General features: G+C 36.8%; 2 protein-coding genes across 2 annotated transcripts in view; one reads left to right on the top strand and one right to left on the bottom strand.

The window, feature by feature from the left end:
• The window catches only part of LOC115688169 (uncharacterized), a 64,078-nt gene that overhangs the window by 22,770 nt on the left and 19,166 nt on the right, over nt 1-22,142 (top strand). The gene's annotated exons all lie outside the window — the stretch shown is intronic.
• LOC115666959 (protein STRICTOSIDINE SYNTHASE-LIKE 4-like) lies at nt 12,123-16,206 on the bottom strand. Its single transcript, XM_030588604.2, has 6 exons — nt 15,862-16,206; nt 15,549-15,761; nt 15,342-15,412; nt 12,898-13,134; nt 12,635-12,767; nt 12,123-12,507 (listed from the first exon to the last, which is right to left on the bottom strand). The coding sequence occupies exons 1-6, from the start codon at nt 16,033-16,035 to the stop codon at nt 12,241-12,243; spliced, it is 1,095 nt and encodes a 364-aa protein (XP_030444464.1). The 5' UTR covers nt 16,036-16,206; the 3' UTR covers nt 12,123-12,240.

The raw sequence follows: 22,142 nt of genomic DNA, 5'->3' as shown, positions 1-22,142 counted from the left end.
CACAATTTTCATCAAGAGAAGAAGAAATATTTATTGTTAGAGATAACTGAGGATTTCACTAAGATAATTTTCTATATTAAAGATATTTTGATAATTCTATTAATTCTCCGTATCTTTTAAGATTGTGTATAAACCTTCATTTAAGTGTTTATATCTTGATTGATATGTTATCTTAGATAGTCATATAATAAAGCCTATTTATATGCTCATGTATCCTTTTTATCTTACTTATATTAAATCACCATCTCATTTTGAATCATCGACTTTGATCATTTGAGGTTCTTACGAACATTTGTTTGGTTTTTTTATTTAGGGAAACAAAAGTCCAGGGACCATATTGAACAAATTAAAAGTTCAGGGACCACATTGAATATTGGATTAAAGCCCATGGACTATATTGAACAAATTAAAAATTCATGGACCAAATTGCACGTTGAGCCAAAGTTCAGAAACTGTTTGTGTCATTTCTCCTTTTATTTATGAAGTTTTGTTGTGTTTTACCAAATTATATTTGTCTTTCTAACAAACGTCTTTAATTTATTATCTCTCATGCAAAATCACAAATGATTATTTGTATAATTTACCAATTTTTCTCCCGCTAGATTACTAACTAGTTTGATTTACCAACTCTCATTTGAAATTCTTATTAGTTTTTTTTCTTTTTAATTTACCGACTTTTCTATGAGGCTACCAATTTTAATTTGTCTTGCTTAAGAACTAGTTAAATTACAAATAGAGATTACTGACAACAATCAGGGTTTAACAATTTTTTTCTGATTAAGTTAACAACTAATTTTTCGCTACCAATTTTTAATTGAATTAGTTCCTAGCATTTATTTGAATTTTTTAAAATTACCAATCTATATTTTAATAACTTACCAACTTTTCTCTAATTAAGTTACCAATTAGTCTTGGGTTGTTAACTTTAATATGAGTTGATATCTAATGCTTATTTGATTTATTTTAAAAGTTACCAAATTTTCTACTTAATTACCATGTTTATTTGCGTCGCTCTCTATCTTTTAAATTTACCAACTCCTTTTGGAATTGACCAACTTTAGTCAGAGTGATTACGAACTTTTGTCCATTAAGTTACAAATTAATTTTGCGTTACCAACTTTTAGTTGAGTTGGGTCTCAATGTTTATATGAAACTCACGTAATGTTAATTCAATTAGTTCCTAGCATTTATTTGACTTTTTTAAAATTACCAATCTATATTTTAATAACTTACCAACTTTTCTCTAATTAAGTTACCAATTGGTCTTGGGTTGTCAACTTTAATATGAGTTGATTTCTAATGCTTATTTGATTTATTTTAAAAGTTACCAAATTTTATACTTAATTACCATGTTTATTTGCGTCGCTCTCTATCTTTTAAATTTACCAACTCCTTTTGGAATTGACCAACTTTAGTCAGAGTGATTACGAACTTTTGTCCCATTAAGTTACAAATTAATTTTGCGTTACCAACTTTTAGTTGAGCTGGGTCTCAATGTTTATATGAAACTCACGTAATGTTAATTCAATTAGTTCCTAGCATTTATTTGAATTTTTTAAAATTACCAATCTATATTTTAATAACTTACCAACTTTTCTCTAATTAAGTTACCAATTAGTCTTGGGTTGTTAACTTTAATATGAGTTGATTTCTAATGCTTATTTGATTTATTTTAAAAGTTACCAAATTTTCTACTTAATTACCATGTTTATTTGTGTCGCTCTCTATCTTTTAAATTTACCAACTCCTTTTGGAATTGACCAACTTTAGTCAGAGTGATTACGAACTTTTGTCCCATTAAGTTACAAATTAATTTTGTGTTACCAACTTTTAGTTGAGTTGGGTCTCAATTTTTATATGAAACTCACGTAATGTTAATTCAATTAGTTCCTAGCATTTATTTGAATTTTTTAAAATTACCAATCTATATTTTAATAACTTACCAACTTTTCTCTAATTAAGTTACCAATTGGTCTTGGGTTGTTAACTTTAATATGAGTTGATTTCTAATGCTTATTTGATTTATTTTAAAAGTTACCAAATTTTCAACTTAATTACCATGTTTATTTGCATCGCTCTCTATCTTTTAAATTTGCCAACTCCTTTTGGAATTAACCAACTTTAGTCATAGTGATTACGAACTTTTGTCCCATTAAGTGACAAATTAATTTTGCATTACCAACTTTTAGTTGAGTTGGGTCTCAATTTTTATATGAAACTCACATAATATTATAAACACTAATGACGGTTAAAAACAATCACAAAAAAGTAAATAACATCATACGTGACTCTTAGAATTTAGCAACATATATTTACCTCAACAATTATGGCCTCATCACTTGCCTCACGTAGACGATTTCTTCCGTAGCTTGCAACCCCTCTTCCTAACAATTATAATGGCCGTTGTTTCTCGGCCACTATCATTAGTGGCTTTCAAGATTCACGGTTTTACGAACTAGTGATTGGATCGGCTTCATGATTGAATGGGCCATTATGATTGTGGCCAAAATTGCTGGCCTCGTGACTTTGATTCATCGATATTCACTACCAAGTTTAATTCTTTTGTCGAGCGAGTTTCACTTACCGACATCTCAAGGCTCAACACTTTATAATTTTTCGTATGTCTCCTATCAGCAACTACAAATCACCTTATCGACTGCCCATGTTTGCCGGCTAAGAATTCAACAGGAGTAAATGAGAGGATTGATTTTTGGGAGCATGCCGAGGAAACCTACGACCAGAAGAAAGGCTTAGTTAGAAAGGTAGGTCATAGTATCCGTCTTTTTATGTTCAAGGGGATTTGGCCGTAGTCTGTAGTAATACTGACAAGTGAGTAATGTTGTTCTTCTTTCTGCTGATGCCAAACCTTGAGAACGAGTGCTGCAAAAAATATGGAAAGAGCAGGAAGTTGTTCTATCTTTCCCAAGTGGCAAACACAGTAAGGTAGCTCTCAACAACCAATTCTACGGATGTGACAAATCGGCTGAGAGTCAGTGATGACTCGCGTTCGGAGAATATGCCACCTAAACAAGAATCTTCAGGTTCAGCTTCATCTTCACTGAATCAAATAATAACGGAGGTCATAAATGAAGAATTCCTAGTATCATCAGCTTGGAGAATCCTCCTTGTGTTTCGTCAGTGCAAAGTTCTGCTGCTGCAAGGTTGCCACTAATCCTTCCTTCTCTGAGTTTATGAAAAGCAGAAAGGCGAAGGATAGAGCGGTTGATAAATTGCCGAAGACAGTCGAGAAGAATATGGAGAAAAGGATGAGGTTGCGGTTGCAGTAGGGTCTCTGTTCCACAATTTTGCTCATCTCAATTGCCTCCTTTAGCTTAGAAATTAACTACCATAGCTTGTTTAATGTTTGCTATCAACTATATGGCAGTTTCATTCATTGATTTCTCCCGTACATCTCCTGCTTACTGATGTAGCTAGCAAGGATTACCTAGAGGGGGGTGAATAGGTGATCTAAAATAATTTTAATAATTTATGCGAAAACAAAGTAAATCACAGAAGAGTCTGAATAAAATTCAGATTCAAGACAGATTATATAGATGGTGCTCTTGTTGTGCAGAATGTAAAGTAAGAGATAAGGGATAGAGAATCTGCACACAAGTTTATAGTGGTTCGGCTTATAGCAAGCCTACGTCCACTCTCCCACGCTTACAGCCTACCGGCTGGATTTCACTATGTAATCAAGAGGAATTACAACTTCTGAGTGTTAACACTCTTGTGTATGATAGGACTCTCTATCTCACACAATCACTCTTACAAAGTGTCCCTCAAGATCTTAATGTTTTGCTCAGAACGACAAGAGAAAAATTTGGAGTATACTCAGACTTTGGACTTGATGATTCTTGATTCTGTACTTCCTTCTGCTGCTCGTTGATCTCCTTAAATACTCCTCTACTTCCAAACTAGCCGTTGGACAGCTTTCAGAGGATCATCTTCCAATCTTCACATTGGACAGATTTGTATAGAAAGGATTGAGTAGCCGTTGGATAACAGATTCTGAATCCCGCTGATTCTGGTCGCCCATACAATCAGAATCTTGGTTTCCATAAGTAGAGATATGTCCGTTGTAATGCATTCATGTTGTGATGTTTGATTGTCAATCAATTTGATTAAGATTGAGACAATCAGAACATTCCTTCTGTGAAATCCATGCCAGATCACTAGCTATTGTGTTATGTTCTGAATTCTGCGTCTGAAGAAATTCTGCGTCTGCGTCTGAAGAATTTCTGCGTCTGAATAATTTCTTCGTCTGCATCTGCATTTGAATAACTTCTGCGTCTGAATCTCAGAACTTCGATTATGTGGGTCTTCAAAAACATACTTGACAATTTGTAAAGTCTGAATAACTTTCTTCTGAGCTTCCAGAATATACAGACCTGGAATAAAATTGTTCAGAATAAGTATCAGATTTACAATAACATAGAAGGTTTTGTCATCTTCAAAATCAATAGGAGTTTTCCTCAACAATCTCCCCCTTTTTGATGGTGACAAAACTTTCTTGCAGTTTGAATTATTTTGAAAATGAATAAACATATTAAGCTCATGAAACACAGATTGAAAGAGCAAACTCTGTTGATATCTGTATCTTTCTTCCTTTGAATATAACCTGCAAATCTGCACATAATTTCACATAATTTCTCCCCCTTTTTGTCATCAGCAAAAAGATAATAATAGAGAGAAAAAGGTACTGAGATTTAACTAATCAACCAGTCTAACAATAAGTATGAGATATATTACAGACCAATTGAAAGAAAAATGTGGAGAGAAATGTTGAAAAACAGGCTATTTTTTAGGAGTACGAATCAGTTGAAAATTTTCCAATATTGAGACAGCCTCCTCAATCTTTGAACTGCATTGACTGATGGCCTTATCCATGTTGGATGAGCACACGCAATGGCTTCCTCTAATGCCGCTTTATCTGCTTGCCCGTAGTTGTTGAGCCTTGGTGTTTTCCTCAACAATGTTCCGTAGATTCTGCAGATGTTGTTCTAGAGCAGCTTGCTTGTCTTTAATCTCAAGCAGAATAGAGAGGATGTTCTGATTTTCGGATGGCTGACCTTGGACATTATCTTCCTCAGACTGATTGTACTCTGTTGCTAATTCTGGCGGAATCTCCCCCTGAACAGGATGTTCTTTGCCCTTTCTGGAGGAAGTCTCTTGTGGGGTAGAACGGGTTGGAACTTGTCCAGATTTAGTGCAGTAATCAGAATAGGTTTGCACAAGGTGAGTTTCAGAGCGAAGATTGTTGTCTTTCAGACAAGCACGAAGAGCCGACTCAGAGGCATTGAACCTTTTCAACCTTTGATAATGTTCCCACACATGTTTAATGCTTCTGAACCGAAAATCAGTTTTACCAGACGATTTTGAAGGAGACGATCGCTGAGGTGTTGACGCTTCAGAAGGGTCTGCAGGATGATCGGATTCTGAGTCTGAAACTTCTAAATATTCCGGTGGTGCGGTAGATTTTGAGTCTTGATTAAGAATACGAGAAGATCTTCTATGGACCACCATCTTGACCGGCATTATGATCACCTTTGGAGACGAAAGTTTCGATCTTTGGATGAAGAAGAGGAGAGTCTCTGAATATCGGAAGGGTTTTGAGAGAGAAAGATCGTACTGATAGGGTTTTGAAAAGAGAATGACGGGTTTAAAAGAGAGGTGGATAATTTTTGGAAGGAAAAGTTACTTTTAGAAAATAAAAAGATATCCCAAGCAAATAGGAGGAAAATATACTCTTTGAAGCTTAACCAAACAGGATGATATCATAACAATATATTAAGCACAATTTATCAGATAAATTAGAATACATACCTGATTTGCTTCCATAAATAATGATTATAAAAATATCCTGTCAAACATGCCAAAAATATACCCGCCAAAATTTGAATAAGGAACGTACCTTTCATTGTGAGTCTGAAAAATGTTCAGACTGAGAATACTTGAGTCTGAAAAATTCCTGTCTATCAAACACTTCAAGAAAATGGATAAGTGATACACAGTTTGTCTCTTATAAACTCAAATGAAGATTTGTCAAGAGGTTTTGTAAATATATCAATTAATTGATTCTTAGAATCAATAAATTGAATATTTACATCACCATTTTGAACATGATCTCGAATAAAATGATGCTTGATTTCAATATGCTTAGCTCGAGAATGAAGAATTGGGTTCTTTGTCAAATTGATTGCACTTGTGTTGTCACATTTGATTGCAACACTTGATTCTTCAATATCAAAGTCTTGTAATTGCTTGCTTCATCCACGTAATCATGCACACAACTTCCCAATGCTACATATTCCGCCTGTCGTAGAAAGTGCAACCGTATTCTCGCTTCTTTGAGTACCAGGATACCAACATATTCCCAAGCGGTTGACATGTACCGAAGTACTTTTCCGTCCACTTTACATCCAGCTTTAAATCAGCATCAGAATATCCAGTAAGAGTAAAATCTGAATCTTTGGAATACCAAAGACCTAACGTTGGATATGTTCCAATGTATTTGATTATTCTCTTTACTGCAGAAAAATGAGATTCCCTTGGGTCTGATTGAAATCTCGCACACATACAGACACTAAAAAGAATGTCAGGTCGAGATGCAGTTAGATACAATAGTGAACCTATCATGCTTCTATATACCTTCTGATCAACCTTTTTACCATTTTCATCTTTGTCCAGTTTGGATGAATGAGACATGGGAATGTTTGTCTTCTTGCAATTCTGTAATCCAAACTTCTTGATAATCTCCTTTGCATACTTCTCTTGACAAATGAATGTACCATTTTTGATTTGTTTCACTTGAAGGCCAAGAAAGAATGATAATTCTCCCATCATACTCATCTCGAATTCGTTCTGCATATTTTTTGAGAATTCCTTGCAAAGCAATTCGTTAGGGGATCCAAAGATTATATCATCAACATAAATTTGAACAAGTAGGAAATCCTTACCCTTTTTCTTAATAAATAAAGTTGTATCAACCTTACCTTTGGTAAAACCATTTTGCAGAAGGAAGTTACTTAACCTTTCGTACCAAGCTTTGGGTGCTTGTTTTAGACCGTAAAGAGCCTTCTTGAGTCTGTAGATATAATCAGTCTTTCTAGGTTCTTCGAAACCAGGTGGTTGTTCCACATATACTTCTTCTTTAATATATCCATTCAGAAAAGCACTTTTCACGTCCATCTGAGACAATTTAAAGTTATGGAAACAAGCATAAGCTAATAGTAGCCGAATGGCTTCTAACCTTGCAACTGGTGCATATGTTTCATCATAATCTATGCCTTCTTCTTGAGAATAGCCTTTTGCAACCAGTCTTGCTTTGTTTCTTGTAACTTTCCCTTTGTCATCCAGTTTGTTTCTAAATACCCATTTTGTTCCAATTACTGGATGATTTTTGGGTCTTGGCACAAGCTCCCATACTTTATTGATTCTGAACTGCTGAAGTTCCTCCTGCATAGCATCAATCCAGCTTTCATCTGATAAAGCTTCATCAACTTCTTTTGGTTCTATTTCTGATATCAACGCCAAGTTGCTGATGTTCTCTTTGTGTTTGGATCTTGTCTTGATGCCATCTTCTATTTCTCCAATGATGAGGTTCTTTGGATGACTGGATTTATGTTTCCAGTTTTTGTCAAATCTTTCCTTCTCAAAATCTGCAGACTCTGAACTTACTGGTTGAGTCTGTATTGTATCTTTTTTTCCTCCTTTTCCTTCTGATACTGATTGTTGATGATCTTCTGATAATTCTTGAATGTTGGGAGAAGATTCAGATTCATCTCTGTGAGTCTGAATGTTTTCTTCAAACCTTACATTCATTGATTCTTCAACAGTCTGAGAGTTCTTGTTGAAGACTCTGTATGCTTTACTTGAAGTAGAATATCCAATGAAAAATCCTTCATCTGCTTTCTCATCAAACTTACCAGTGCGGTCATTTGGATTTTTCAGAATATAGCATTTACAACCAAACACACGAAAATATGAAATGTTGGGCTTTCTACCTTTGTAAAGCTCATAGGGGGTTTTCTCAAGAATGGGTCTGAGAAAAGCTCTATTAATGATATAACATGCTGTAAAAACTGCATCTGCCCAGAAATGAAAATGAATTTTGCTTTCAATCAACAGAGTTCTTGCCATTTCTTGCAAAGAACGATTTTTCCTCTCCACAACACCATTTTGTTCTGGTGTATAAGGAGTAGAAAAATTGTGTTGAAAGCCATTTTCCTCACAAAAATCTGAAAAACTTTGATTTTCAAATTCTCCCCCATGATCAGTTTTAATGCAGGAAATAGAATAGCCCTTTTCATTCTGAACTCTTTTTGTAAACTTTGAAAAATATGAAAATGCTTCATTTTTATGAGCAAGGAAGAACACCCAAGTAAATCTTGTGAAGTCATCAACAATAACTAAACAATATTTCTTACCACCAATACTTTGTGTTCTGGTTGGTCCAAAAAGATCCATATGAAGAAGCTGCAAAGCACGATTAGTGGAAACATGATGTTGAGACTTAAAAGAACTTCTTACTTGTTTTCCTAGAGTGCAGGCATTGCATAACTCTGTTTTCTTGTATTTCAAATCTGGTAAACCTCGAACCAGTTTCTTGTTTGAGATCTTTGAGATTTGTTTCATGCTGATATGCCCCAATCTTCTATGCCATAAATCTTCATCCTCTTTGATTGAGATCAAGCAATGAGTGGAGATTGGATTGACATCTAGAAGATAGATATTGCCATGTCTTCTTCCTGTAAATGTTTGAGAAGAATCTTTGCTTGTCCCTGAGCATGTATCTTCTTGAAAGTTGATTCTGAAACCTGTATCACATAGTTGGCTTATGCTTATCAAGTTGTAGTTGAGTCCTTTCACCAAAGAGACATCATTGATTGTAAGTCCTCCAATTTCAACTGTTCCTTTGCCAACAATTTTTCCTTTGGTATTTCCTCCAAAGGAGACTTTTCCACCATTCAGACTGTGTAGATCAGCGAATATACTTGGATCTCCTGTCATATGTCTAGAACATCCACTGTCTAGGTACCACTTCCTTTTTCTCTTTGTGGTAACATGCAAAAATCACAACATCTCAAGTTTTCTTTGGTACCCAAATTTGTTTGGGTCCTTGAGCATTAGTATAGGCTCTCTTAACAAAATCTCTTCAAACAGGTCTCCAGACCTTAGGACATTCATTCTCAAAATGTTGTGGATCTCCACATTTTGAGCACCTCAGTGCACTTCGGCCAACAGGTTTTACAAAATTCCTTTTGAAATGATTTTTATAAGCTTGTCGAGGAGATCTTTGTTTTAGTCTCTCCTTGACCTTTGGAAAATCAATCAAGCTATCACTTTCCTTCACAAATCCGAGACCAGATTTGTTGTAGTAAGGAATTTGGATAGAAAGGATATACTTCAAGGTTTCTGAACCCTTTGAAAACTTGGAAGTAATTTCTGAAACTTGCTTTTTCAAAACTGCATTTTCTTTGGAAAGAAAATCTCGAGTTTCCTTGACTTGATGAAATTCCTTTTGAAGGAAATCGATTTTTTCTTTTTGAGAAACATCCTGTTGCCTCAGTGATGAATTTTCCTTTTTCAAAGAAGAGATGCATTTAAGAGCAGTCTTGAATTCAAAGCATAATTCATCAATGTAATTTGATACTTCAATAGGCATGTCAGAATGTTTTACCTCAATCTCCACTTTGGGATCAGAATCTGAATCTGAGTCTGAGTCTGACTTAGCCATTAGACAGAAATTTGAGATATCTTCATCACTGTCTTCACACTCTGTGTCACTCCAGGTTTCTGCTTTTAAAGCCTTCTTTGCTTTCTCAAACTTGGTCTTCTTTTTCAGAAGTGGACAATTTGGCTTGATATGTCCACGTTTCTTACAGAGAAAGCATATAACATCTTTCGATCTCTCGGTTTCATCGAAAGATTTCTTCTTCTCAAAAGGCTTCTTACCTCTGAGGTTTCTTCCTTTGATCTTCATTTTCTTATACTTCTTTATAAAGAGAGCTAGTTCTTCATCATCAACGTCTTCATCTTCAGAATCTGCATCAGAATCAATGTTAGTCTTTAAAGCAATTGATTTGTTACCTTTGGATTCAATCTCCTCATTCCTTTTCTCAGTCTCATATGATTGAAGAGTTCCAATTAACTCATTCACTGATAGAGGCTTGATCCTTTGTATCTTTCGAAGAGATGTTTTGATGTTATCCCACTGATTTGTCAGTCCTCTCAGAAGTTTGTTGACTTTCATTGCATCCGGAACTGGTTGTCCTTGATAAGCAAGACCGTTTACTATATCAGTAAACCTGTCATACAAATCAGCAATTGATTCTCCAAGCTTCATTTTGAAGGATTCATATTGACCAAGCAAAAGATTGATTTGAGTTTCCTTGGCTCAATCTGTTCCTTCATAAGTGACAAGGAGAGTATCCCAGATTTCCTTAGCTGATTCACAAGCAGCAATTTTTTTATATTCAATAGGAGATAAAGCACAATAGAGAGAATAAATTGCTTTGGAATCTAAGGTTTCTCTTTTGGATATCTCAGTTTGAGATAATGGAGGATCTGTTGCTATGCTTGCTTCTGCCTTTTCTTTTGAATCAGAAGATCTTGGATTGACTCCTCTGATGATGACATCCCATTGCATGTGATCAATTGACTTTATGAATGCCTTCATCTTATTCTTCCAGACACTATATTCCTTGCCATCGAAATATGGTGGTCTGTTGTTGCTTTGTCCTTCAATGAGCCCTGGAGCATCATAGCTAGCCATATAGATCGTTAGCTCAGAAGTAAGACACTTCAATAAATGAGCAACCAAGCTCTGATACCAATTGATGTAGCTAGCAAGGATCACCTAGAGGGGGGTGAATAGGTGATCTAAAACAATTTTAATAATTTATGCGGAAACAAAGTAAATCACAGAAGAGTCTGAATAAAATTCAGATTCAAGACAGATTATATAGATGGTGCTCTTGTTGTGCAGAATGTAAAGTAAGAGATAAGGGATAGAGAATCTGCACACAAGTTTATAGTGGTTCGGCTTATAGCAAGCCTACGTCCACTCTCCCACGCTTACAGCCTACCGGCTGGATTTCACTATGTAATCAAGAGGAATTACAACTTCTGAGTGTTAACACTCTTGTGTATGATAGGACTCTCTATCTCACACAATCACTCTTACAAAGTGTCCCTCAAGATCTTAATGTTTTGCTCAGAACGACAAGAGAAAAATTTGAAGTATACTCAGACTTTGGACTTGATGATTCTTAATTCTGTACTTCCTTCTGCTGCTCGTTGATCTCCTTAAATACTCCTCTACTTCCAAACTAGCCGTTAGACAGCTTTCAGAGGATCATCTTCCAATCTTCACATTGGACAGATTTGTATAGAAAGGATTGAGTAGCCGTTGGATAACAGATTCTGAATCCCGCTGATTCTGGTCGCCCATACAATCAGAATCTTGGTTTCCATAAGTAGAGATATGTCCGTTGTAATGCATTCCTGTCGTGATGTTTGATTGTCAATCAATTTGATTAAGATTGAGACAATCAGAACATTCCTTCTGTGAAATCCATGCCAGATCACTAGCTGTTGTGTTATGTTCTGAATTCTGCGTCTGAAGAAATTCTGCGTCTGCGTCTGAATAATTTCTTCGTCTGCATCTGCATCTGAATAACTTCTGCGTCTGAATCTCAGAACTTCGATTATGTGGGTCTTCAAAAACATACTTGACAGTTTGTAAAGTCTGAATAACTTTCTTCTGAGCTTCCAGAATATACAGACCTGGAATAAAATTGTTCAGAATAAGTATCAGATTTACAATAACATAGAAGGTTTTGTCATCTTCAAAATCAATAGGAGTTTTCCTCAACACTTACAAGATCTCATTTTGATCGCGAAAAAGTGTAATTATGTGAGCAAACTTCATTTTGTCTATGGTTCTGTTTATAGTTTTACAGTCACGCCTCAGGTCTTTCATTCTTTTCAAATAACAGTTTGCTAAATGCTCGACCATCGGGTAATTTCGGTCTACTCAACAATTTCTAAGAAATTGTCACGGAATCCGCCTCTTTGAAGCATCAAAGTTTCGCAAGGCAGGACCGGTGAAGCAATGGTGCTATAATATGTGTAAGCTCAACTGCCTCCCATGTGAAATACTCCCTTCTACTGAGATTGGTGAACTGGTATTACATGAAATACAAATTGAAGTGAACGTTACGTTAGGCAACATCATCAGATAAGTGGCAATTTTCCAATGAAGTTGGAGTTGAGACTTCCCAAGTAAAGATGATCCTCAAACTCAAATGCTGAGGTAACAAAGGAAATGACTTTCGCATCAGGATCATCAAGCTTCTTGATGATTTTGCCATCAGCTCCCACATGCAAAACACTAGCTTTTCTGTGCACTCCCTTCACTTTCTCGATCATACTTGGATATGTTGCTATAAAGCGCTTGGCTGCCTTGGAGGCGTGCACAAACTCCCACCCTTCAGATGTCAACTGCACCAATTTGCAAAGAGCAGTGATAGAGCGTCCCAAAAACACGATTCAAAAGAAGCCGATACCCTCGCAATCACTTTGGGTTTAGAGTGTTGGTAATTATGCTGCAAAAATCTTGCGAATATACCTGCACTAGGGCAATCCAGAAAGATCCATCCGGGGCAAGATTGATGTTGTCAGGTCCGCCCGGAAGACTGTCGATGAAAATCTCCGTTTTCCCTGCTTCATCTCCCTTTAGCCAATGCTTCAAACACCTAAATCTGTGAAACACGCATGCGCGTTAGCAAAATTGCACCACGTTTCTCCCCGAAACTGCAGTAAGATGCTTTATTTTAAAGAGGAATTCCAATGTATGAGTTTTATAAATTGCGCATCAGTGGATATACTCACTTCCAAGTTTCACAGACGATGAGAAAATCTTCGTCCCTAGATAGAGCCACGCCATTGGCGAGGCCCAAGTCGTCAAGAACAATAGAAGTTCGCGATGATGAAGGGTCGAATTTGAGAAGCTGGCCATGAGGTTTCGCCTCGAGGACGTCCAAGTACCAATTGTGGAGGTCGAACTTGGTGCTGGCTACGCTGAAATATAGACTCCCATCCGATGCTTCAATGATGTCGTCCGCGAATCTATATGTAGCAATCATAGTAAAAACATGAATTTTTTATGGTTTTGTGATAAAATTGCTCCTTGTGCTTTCTTATGTCAGTTTGTGTGCTATGAGATAAACTACTTCACTGACTATGCTATTGTTAGGTAGATATGTTCATGAGGCTGGCGATCTCATGGGCCCAAGTCCCCCAAGAGCTTCCAACCTAGCTGATTTCCAGCCGGACTTGATGATATTTGGTGCCATGCTCGACCCACCAAGATGATTGTAATTGCATTGGATCTACCAATGTTGCCCAAACATATCAAACCCAAATCATTAGGGCAAATAATTTTTACCCAAGGTGCGGCTAGTGTCTAATGATTTCGCACCATCTAGCATATTATGCAGTATTTATAGAGATAGCAACATCACATACACGTAATATTCTGGGAATTAGTCTACTAAATAATCTGATAAACACTGATTTAGCATATAAGCAAGTAACTTATGACCTATTAAACTTTCTTGATATATTTAACATTATTGTTGTAGGAATACGAGGATAAGAAAATCTAATCTCACAAACCCCCTACTATTTTTTCTTTTCTTTTCTTTTTTTGAATTTGAAAAAAACGTAGCGTTATCTTAATTGCGAACTCAGCCCTTTTTTTTTTTTTCCTTTTTCATGGTGAAGCAAATCATTTATCGCATAAAATCCCACAAGTTTATTCATAAGAATACCTGCTAATCTTCCGTATCAAAAAACATGCAAGCCAAAATTCAAATAGATAGAGCTCGACTCCTTTGTGTCCTTATTAACTTTCCAAACTTCTCAAACCTATAATTGAAATTAGTTCAAGTAGAAAGAGTTCAGTAGACAATGACGTACAGCCTCGTGCGTTTCTTCACGCACCATGGTCCCTTGTCGACTTCTCTTTGCGAGGAGGAGGTCGAGAAAAATCTCAGGATCACGCAAATCGATCAAGAAAAGAACGACTAACATGACTGCAACATTTGTGTTTTTGTCTGGATGCTAACGGACAAAGTGTCAAAGACCCATCAGACGTCCTTGTCAATGACAAAGTGAGGAAGAAAAGAGAAAGATATTCTCAAGCATTAGCCACACACGGCACATCACAGCAAGGAAAAGCTGCCACTCTTCTAAGTTATCTTCTTTTGACTAATTCGCAAATGTTTGACCCATGGCTTATCTTTAAGCTGTCACGTTTAATGTCTATAGCTTTCTCTAAGATGGAGCTTGATTTGTGTATTGACAAGTGACCTTGGATGGTGTTACAAATTCCCTAGGTAATGGCAAGCTAGAGAATCGGAGGGTCTTGGTACGGGAATTTTCTTAGTTGGACTAGTCATTCTTAGGTTTACGAAGCCAGGATGTAATAAGTACACGCAACATAATCTAACTCGTCGCATATCGCTGACGTGACATGCATACTGAAAAACTATTCTATGATGGAAATCTACAAAAAATGAAATAATCTAACCAGTCTACATTTTCGTTGTCATAAAGTGTTATCTTGAACTAACTTGTACACATGACATCGAGAGTCTAACTCTCAAGTATACTATTCTAAAGAAATTTTGAGATATCATTTACTGAAGTGTACACATGTTTCTTGTGGAACTACAAACTCCCTACTGCTCCCTAACATGCCAAATCTCTTGAAAATATGGCTAGTCAGTCGCAAAATAAGAGAGAAGTCCAAAGATTTGTTGCAAATACAAAATTATCTCTAGACTCATCTTCGTTATTGACTCTAACAAAGGTTAAGAGTAAATTCATCCCTTTAGATGATGGAGGCTATCAGGTTTCTGTGATTTTATGCTTTAATTCAGTAATCGTTCCTTGTTTCTTTCTCATCTTCTTCCCTCCATCTACAACATTAAGCTAAGACCACCAATGTCACAAAATTTAGATCAACATACCAACAATTGTTTGAAAACAAAACCATAAATAGATGCATTTTCATCTAAAATATCCATAATCGTCTTGAAACTGGATTATTTTGCATGTTATATAATTTTCCCCCTCAAACCTGCAAAATAAATGTGTACTTACTAATTGGTAGTACCACGCTCATCGCGAGAGAGCAGATTTGTGTGTTTTTGGGAATTATCGGTGCGTGCGGAACAGGAGGACTGTCACGCCCTATGAGAGTGTCGGAGGTATAAATTGAAATAGAAAAAGATCTATTGGTGATCTAAATGATTAAAAAAAAACATTACCTTAATTCAGATCCATTAACATGTGATAAGAGGACCTTCGCAAGACCGTCTTCATCAACCCAGAGCAGACCCTGGCCAAATCACATCACCGAGAGCTTACACATAAGCACTTCACAATTTTTTTTTTTTTGGTAAGGCATAAGCACTTCACAATTGATTTCTTCATAAACCAAGATTATCATATCTCATATCTTATACCAAGCACACCTTTTCAGAGTCACACACAATGATACCACCTCTCCTGGTTGCTGTAATCCCCAGAAGTGTCTCACTGTTCAACATGGTCCAGTTTTCCCAGGACCCATCTCGGTGAAACCTCTTGATCCAACCATCTCTGGTCGCAGTGTAGAGCACCCCATTTTCATCTACCAATACGTCTTCTGGATCTTTCACTATGCCCTCTCCAAGTTTACCCACACCCTGCGTGAACCAAAAATAAAGCTTTTCGCATAAATGAAGAACCGAGAAATCGAAGAAATGATAGTTCGAGCCTGCTGTATGATGAAGCTTTTCCAAGCACCTGCAAGATGGTGTTTGTGGGAAGAGAATTTAGGGACGATGGTTCCGGTAAATGGAGCAAGTCGGGAGATATCGGCGAAAAGATGAAGATCTGGAGCACTACAGCGAGGACACAAGTGAAGACGAAGCCCGAGAATGGCGGCAAAAAGCGGCTCAAGAAGCCAAGAAGAGCCATTGTTATAGAGTGAGAGAGACGAGGATGAAACCTAGAAGAAGATAAGTTTTTGACGAGATTATATTCCTGTACTTATTTTGACAGAGAGCCGGCAATGGATAAGATGCGTTTTAGCCGAACGCAAGAAAAGAACTTTTGGAACTGACTACATGATGTTGACAAAGCATAATTTTCATTAAAAGAAGAAGAGATATTTATGGTTAGTGATAATTGAGGATTTCAATAAGATAATTTTTTATATTAAAGATATTTGATAATTCTATTAATTCTTCATGTCTTTTAAGATTGTGTATAAACCTTCATTTAAGTGTTTATATGTTGATTGATATGTTATCTTAGATAATCATATAATAAGGTCTATTTCTATGCTCGTGTATCCTTTTTATCTTTCTTATATTAAATCACCATCTCGTTTTGAATCATCGACTTTGATCATTTGAGGTTCTTACGAACATTTGTTTGGTTTTTTTATTTAGGAAAACAAAAGTCCATGGACCATATTGAACAAATTAAAAATTCAGGGACCACATTGAACATTGAATTAAAGTTCATGGACCACATTGAACATTGAATTAAAGTTCATGGACTACATTGAACAAATTAAAAATTCATGGACCAAATTGCACATTGGGCCAAAGTTTAGGGATTGTTTGTGTCATTTCCCCTTTTATTTATCAAGTTTTGTTGTCTTTTACCATTATATTTGTCTTTCTTACAAACGTCTTTAATTTATCATCTCTCATGCAAAATCACAAATGATTATTTGTATAATTTACAAGTTTTTCTCCCATTAGATTACTAACTAGTTTGATTTACCAACTCTCATTTGAAATTCTTACTAGTTTTTTTTCTTTTTAATTTACCGACTTTTCTATTAGGCTACCAATTTTAATTCGTCTTGCTTAAGAATTAAATTACAAATAGAGATTACTGACAACAATCAAGGTCTAACAATTTTTTTCTGATTAAGTTACCAACTAATTTTTCGCTACCAATTTTTAATTGAATTAGTTCCTAGCATTTATTTGACTTTTTTAAAATTACCAATCTATATTTTAATAACTTACCAACTTTTCTCTAATTAAGTTACCAATTAGTCTTGGGTTGCTAACTTTAATATGAGTTGATTTCTAATGCTTATTTGATTTATTTTAAAAGTTACCAAAGTTTCTACTTAATTACCATGTTTATTTGCGTCGCTCTCTATCTTTTAAATTTACCAACTCCTTTTGGAATTGACCAACTTTAGTCAGAGTGATTACGAACTTTTGTCCCATTAAGTTACAAATTAATTTTGCGTTACCAACTTTTAGTTGAGTTGGGTCTCAATGTTTATATGAAACTCACGTAATGTTAATTCAATTAGTTCCTAGCATTTATTTGACTTTTTTAAAATTACCAATCTATATTTTAATAACTTACCAACTTTTCTCTAATTAAGTTACCAATTAGTCTTGAGTTGTTAACTTTAATATGAGTTGATTTCTAATGCTTATTTGATTTATTTTTAAAGTTACCAAATTTTCTACTTAATTACCATGTTTATTTGCGTCGCTCTCTATCTTTTAAATTTACCAACTCCTTTTGGAATTGACCAACTTTAGTCAGGGTGATTACGAACTTTTGTCCCATTAAGTTACAAATTAATTTTGCGTTACCAACTTTTAGTTGAGTTGGGTCTCAATGTTTATTTGAAACTCACGTAATATTATAAACACTAATGACGGTTAAAAACAATCACAAAAAAGTAAATAACATCATACGTGACTCTTAGAATTTAGCAACATATATTTACCTCAACAATATGGCCTCATCACTTGCCTCACGTAGACGATTTCTTCCGCAGCTTGCAACCCCTCTTCCTGACAATTATAATGGCCGTTGTTTCTCGGCCATTATCATTAGTGGCTTTCAAGATTCACGGTTTTACGAACTAGTGATTGGATCGGCTTCATGATTGAATGGGCCAGATCGTGGCCAAAATTGCTTGCCTCATGACTTTGAATACTTACCTCACTTTCGATTCATCGATATTCACTGCAAGTTTAATTCTTTTGTCGAACAAGTTTCACTTACCGACATCTCAAGGTTCAACACTTCATAGTTATTCGTATGTCTCCTATCAGCAACTACAAATCACCTTATCGACTGCCCATGTTTGCCGACTAAGAATTCAACAGGAGTAAATGAGAGGATTGATTTTTGGGAGCATGCCGAGGAAACCTATGACCAGAAGAAAGGCTTAGTTAGAAAGGTAGGTCATGGTATCTGTTCGCTCGTTTTACGACGAGAAATATCCTTCACCGAAATTTCGATCTTCGGTTTTTTTATTAAGGTAGGTTCTGTGGTTTGACTACTAGGAGAGTTATGGTGAAACGTAAAGTGTAACATAGGATTGTATGGAATGGATAAAAATCTGATGGATTGAAAATGGATTTGGGCTAAACAGAGTTTCAAGCTACGTTACAATACTCCTACGAAAGCTGTAGATGACTCAAAAGTTAACTAGAGCTACAGGAAGCTGTAAATACAGAAAGTAAAGATGCATAGGAAACTAAAGTGCAGATAAGCTTGAGTGTTTTTGCAGTGTTGTTCGTCCTCTTTCTTCTTTGTTTCCTCTGAGTATTTGTATCTCCCCCCTATCCTGCAACTGCTCGTAGGTTACTTCCATGTTTTCAAACTTTGAATATTTTGGCGCTTCCAATAACTGCTTTTCTAACCACATTTTGTCCAGTTTTATTGTCCGCCAAAACTTGATCTCAACCGCTAAGATGATTTCAAATCTGGACAAGTAACTTCCCATAATATGCTCGTGCTCACTATCCCCACTTCTGCTCGTAACTTCCTGCTGTCGTGATTTACATGATTGGACTGTGATTCTTCAGTGTATTCCCGAAGTGTGAACCTCCCGAATTTCGGGAAAGTGTCGTTGTCCTGAGGTATAAATATTCCAATGTCCCGAACTATAACTCTCCATATTTCGGTAAGTATACATATTTTTATCAACTACCGAATTCGGGACACGATACCATTCACACTTGCTTCTCCACATGTTTCCGAATTTGGTCTAGACGTATTTCGGCAGATGGTTGATTTCTATTATACGCCATATTCGGCATTAAAGCCGATTCGGCACTTATGCCGATTCTTATTTTGGTGTCAACATATGCTCCCTTTTAAAAGAATTAAAAGAACTTTTAATTCTTTTAAATGCCGAAAGAAAAGACACTTACGTTTTATTATTGCTGTCGCTTCGTCACCTCGCTTCGCGCGCTTTGCCCTTTCATCTTCAAAACATTCTTCTAAAAATCGTTCCTTTCCTTGTGCCCTTGCATTCTCACCTTTTCGACTCCCTGCAACTTCTCGATTCTCTGCATTCTCTCTCGATATTTATCTGAACCCAATGGCTTCCAAGGAGCAAACTTTTTCTTTTTCTGCATCAGATGCTCTTGATCGCTACCATATATTCCGAGATTCTGAAGATTTCAACGAAGAATTTCATCTGTTCTCCGTGGAGAACGATTTCGAAGATTCTTTCATCCTTGGTCCAGCAGTGCACAATCAGTTCTCTGTTCCAAGGTGCCTATCAAGCCACTTTCCACGTCATCAATTTGAAGTGCTTCCAGTCCACGAGTCATCTATCTTGGCATATCAGTGGCACTCTCGTCCTCCTCGCGTTAGGACTTTTTCCGTCTTTGAACCAGACTTCTACCAGTGGTATCTTCGACTCCTCCCTTCTAAGGGTCCCCTTTGGGATACCCTTTCAATTCATAATGCTCTGCGTCTTAGCTGTTTTGATTACCATTTGAATCGTGAACTAATCGGAGCATTATCTTGCTTTTGGTCACCTTCCACTAATTGCTTCTTTTTCCCCTTCTCTCCTATGTCGGTAACTCTGCTTGATGTATACTGCCTCACTGGGCTCTCTCCTTTGGGTACAGACCCATCTACCCTGTCTCTCGATTCTCGTTCAATATTTGGTAAATTATCTGATTCTGAAATGGCCTATGGGGCATTCATAAAAAAGTACTTCAAAAAAGAGAGTGTAGTTACCGACGAGGAGCATACTGCTTTTCTTTTATACTGGCTCTGTAAATTCCTTTTCTACCATCCCATAGTTAGGATCTCAAATGATTTTGTTGTTGTTGCCTCCGCTCTAGCATCAGGGACCTCACTGGCTCTAGGCAAAACCATGTTAGCCTTATTATATCGGGGTTTAACCCATGCTTCATCTTCCATTGCTTCAGAAGAAGTTAGTGGAGTTTTTGGTGGTCCTCTGTGGCTTCTTCAAGCATGGGCGGCTTTCTATTTCCCTGCCTGGTTTTCTAAGGACCAAGTTATCCAGCCCCTTTTGATCTCCATTCCTGACCATCCAGTTTGTCAGGCTTTGAGTAGGAAATTAATCTCTGTTGCCGAAGAGCCATCTTCTTATCTTCGGTATTTTATTTCTCAAATCTATTCTGCTGAGGAGAACCCATATTCCTTCACTCCTTTCTTTGTTTCTCGATTCAAGTCCTACCTCCCTGCTTTCCAGAGAAATAAGAGTGACTTTTGGCATACCGTTCTGACTTCTGTTGATCTTCCTGTAAGATTTTCAACAAAAGGCAGATTTGTTGCTGGTTTTGAAATTTACTCTCCCCAATACTGTGCCAGACAGCTTGGGCTAATTCAAGAGGTTCCTGTTCCAGCCCTGTATACCTTTTCTTATGCTTCCTTTGACAAAATATCCTGCAAGCTAAAAGATAATCAACCTTTTATTGAACTGACCACACTGGTTCGGGGTGTTTATTGATTGTTTCGTGTTGTCGAGGTCATTGGATATCCCAACCGTTCTTCAGCCGATTTTGACCTCTGGTGGGATGGTTATCGAAAGACCGTGTTTTCAGATTCTTTGGATCAAATTCTCCTGAAGATAAATGATGTTATTCCTCTTACATTGTCAAAAACAATCGAAGCTGCCAATGTACCTTCAACCAAACCAGCAGAGACTTCTAAAGGTAACTTGATTCCGCTTTTCCATATCCATGTATTTTGTTTGATACTCAATTTCCAATCTGTCTTTTTATTCTTATAGTGAGTAAGAAAAGGAAAGCCTCAGACTCTCCTGCTCTTGCTCCAAAGAAAGTACCAGCAAAAGACAAGGTGAGGAAAGTACTTATTCGATCCTCAGAGTCACCTCCAGAGAGCTCTCCCTCAATGAGTCAATCTCCAGAACCCACACTACAAGCCATGATAAAGCCACGCACTCCAAAAGGTAATTCTCAGGCTTTACTTTTGGAGGTTATTACAGCCTTAACTTGTTTATCTTCTGATTAATCCAGGAACTCTTAAGACCTATCAGCCCCATGATGCTTCTCCTATTTCTCTTCCTGGCAAGACTCCTACTCCACCAGCTTCCAATCCTTTACCACCGATTCTTGGTCCTTCGTCAAAGGCTAAATCAATTCAAGAACAACCTTCTGTTCCACATCCGAAAGAGAGTATACCGCCAAAGGATACTCTTACCCCTGCTGTAGGATCTGCAAAAGATCTTTCTTCATCTTTCATCGGTAAATATTATTATCTTTTGTCTGATTCAAGATTTTATGCTGTTGTCTAACATACATAGGCCAACATTTGCAGTTACTGATGAGATCATTCCTTTGCTTCAAGAAACTTCAATTTCTAAGGAAGCATCAAATGTACCACTGCTTGCAATTACCGATGAGCCCATCCCTGTGCTTCAAGAGGCTCCAACTTCTGAAAGAGCATCAAGTGTGCCACTACTAGCAATTACCAATAAGCCCATCCCTGTATTTCAAGAGACTCCAACTTCTGAAAGAACATCAAGTGTACCACTACCTGCAGTCACTGATGAGCCTCAAGAGACTTCAATTCTCAAAAGAGCATCAAGTGTACCACCTGCTACTTATACAATTACTGTTTTGCCTCCCTCCACATCTCAGGCTGTGCCTAGTCCACCTGCCGAGATAGAAATCTTTTCTCAAGCTGAACAGACAGAACTGGAAAGGATATTAGCAGGTACTCATCCTAGCTCTTCCACAGCTCCTAATTCTCCAGAGTCCTCCACTTTATCAATATTAGCCGAAATTCCTAGAGAAATAGCC

This window comes from Syzygium oleosum, unplaced genomic scaffold, assembly GCF_021117445.2.
Source record: "Syzygium oleosum isolate NSW1041296 unplaced genomic scaffold, Sole_v2.1 Sole_v2.04, whole genome shotgun sequence".
Classification (NCBI taxonomy): Eukaryota; Viridiplantae; Streptophyta; class Magnoliopsida; order Myrtales; family Myrtaceae; genus Syzygium; species Syzygium oleosum.
Note: the sequence above shows the minus strand (reverse complement) of the source record. Positions and strands in the feature narration are given on the sequence as shown.

What these genes read in the sequence shown, in the direction of transcription:
- LOC115666959 (XM_030588604.2), bottom strand. Translation starts at nt 16,035, where the DNA reads ATGGCTCTTCTTGGCTTCTTGAGCCGCTTTTTGCCGCCATTCTCGGGC. An exon ending in GTTAATGGATCTGAATTAAG is followed by an intron (nt 13,135 to 15,341) that starts GTAATGTTTTTT and finishes TGCTACATATAG; the next exon opens with ATTCGCGGACGACATCATTG. An exon ending in ATCGTCTGTGAAACTTGGAA is followed by an intron (nt 12,768 to 12,897) that starts GTGAGTATATCC and finishes CGTGTTTCACAG; the next exon opens with ATTTAGGTGTTTGAAGCATT.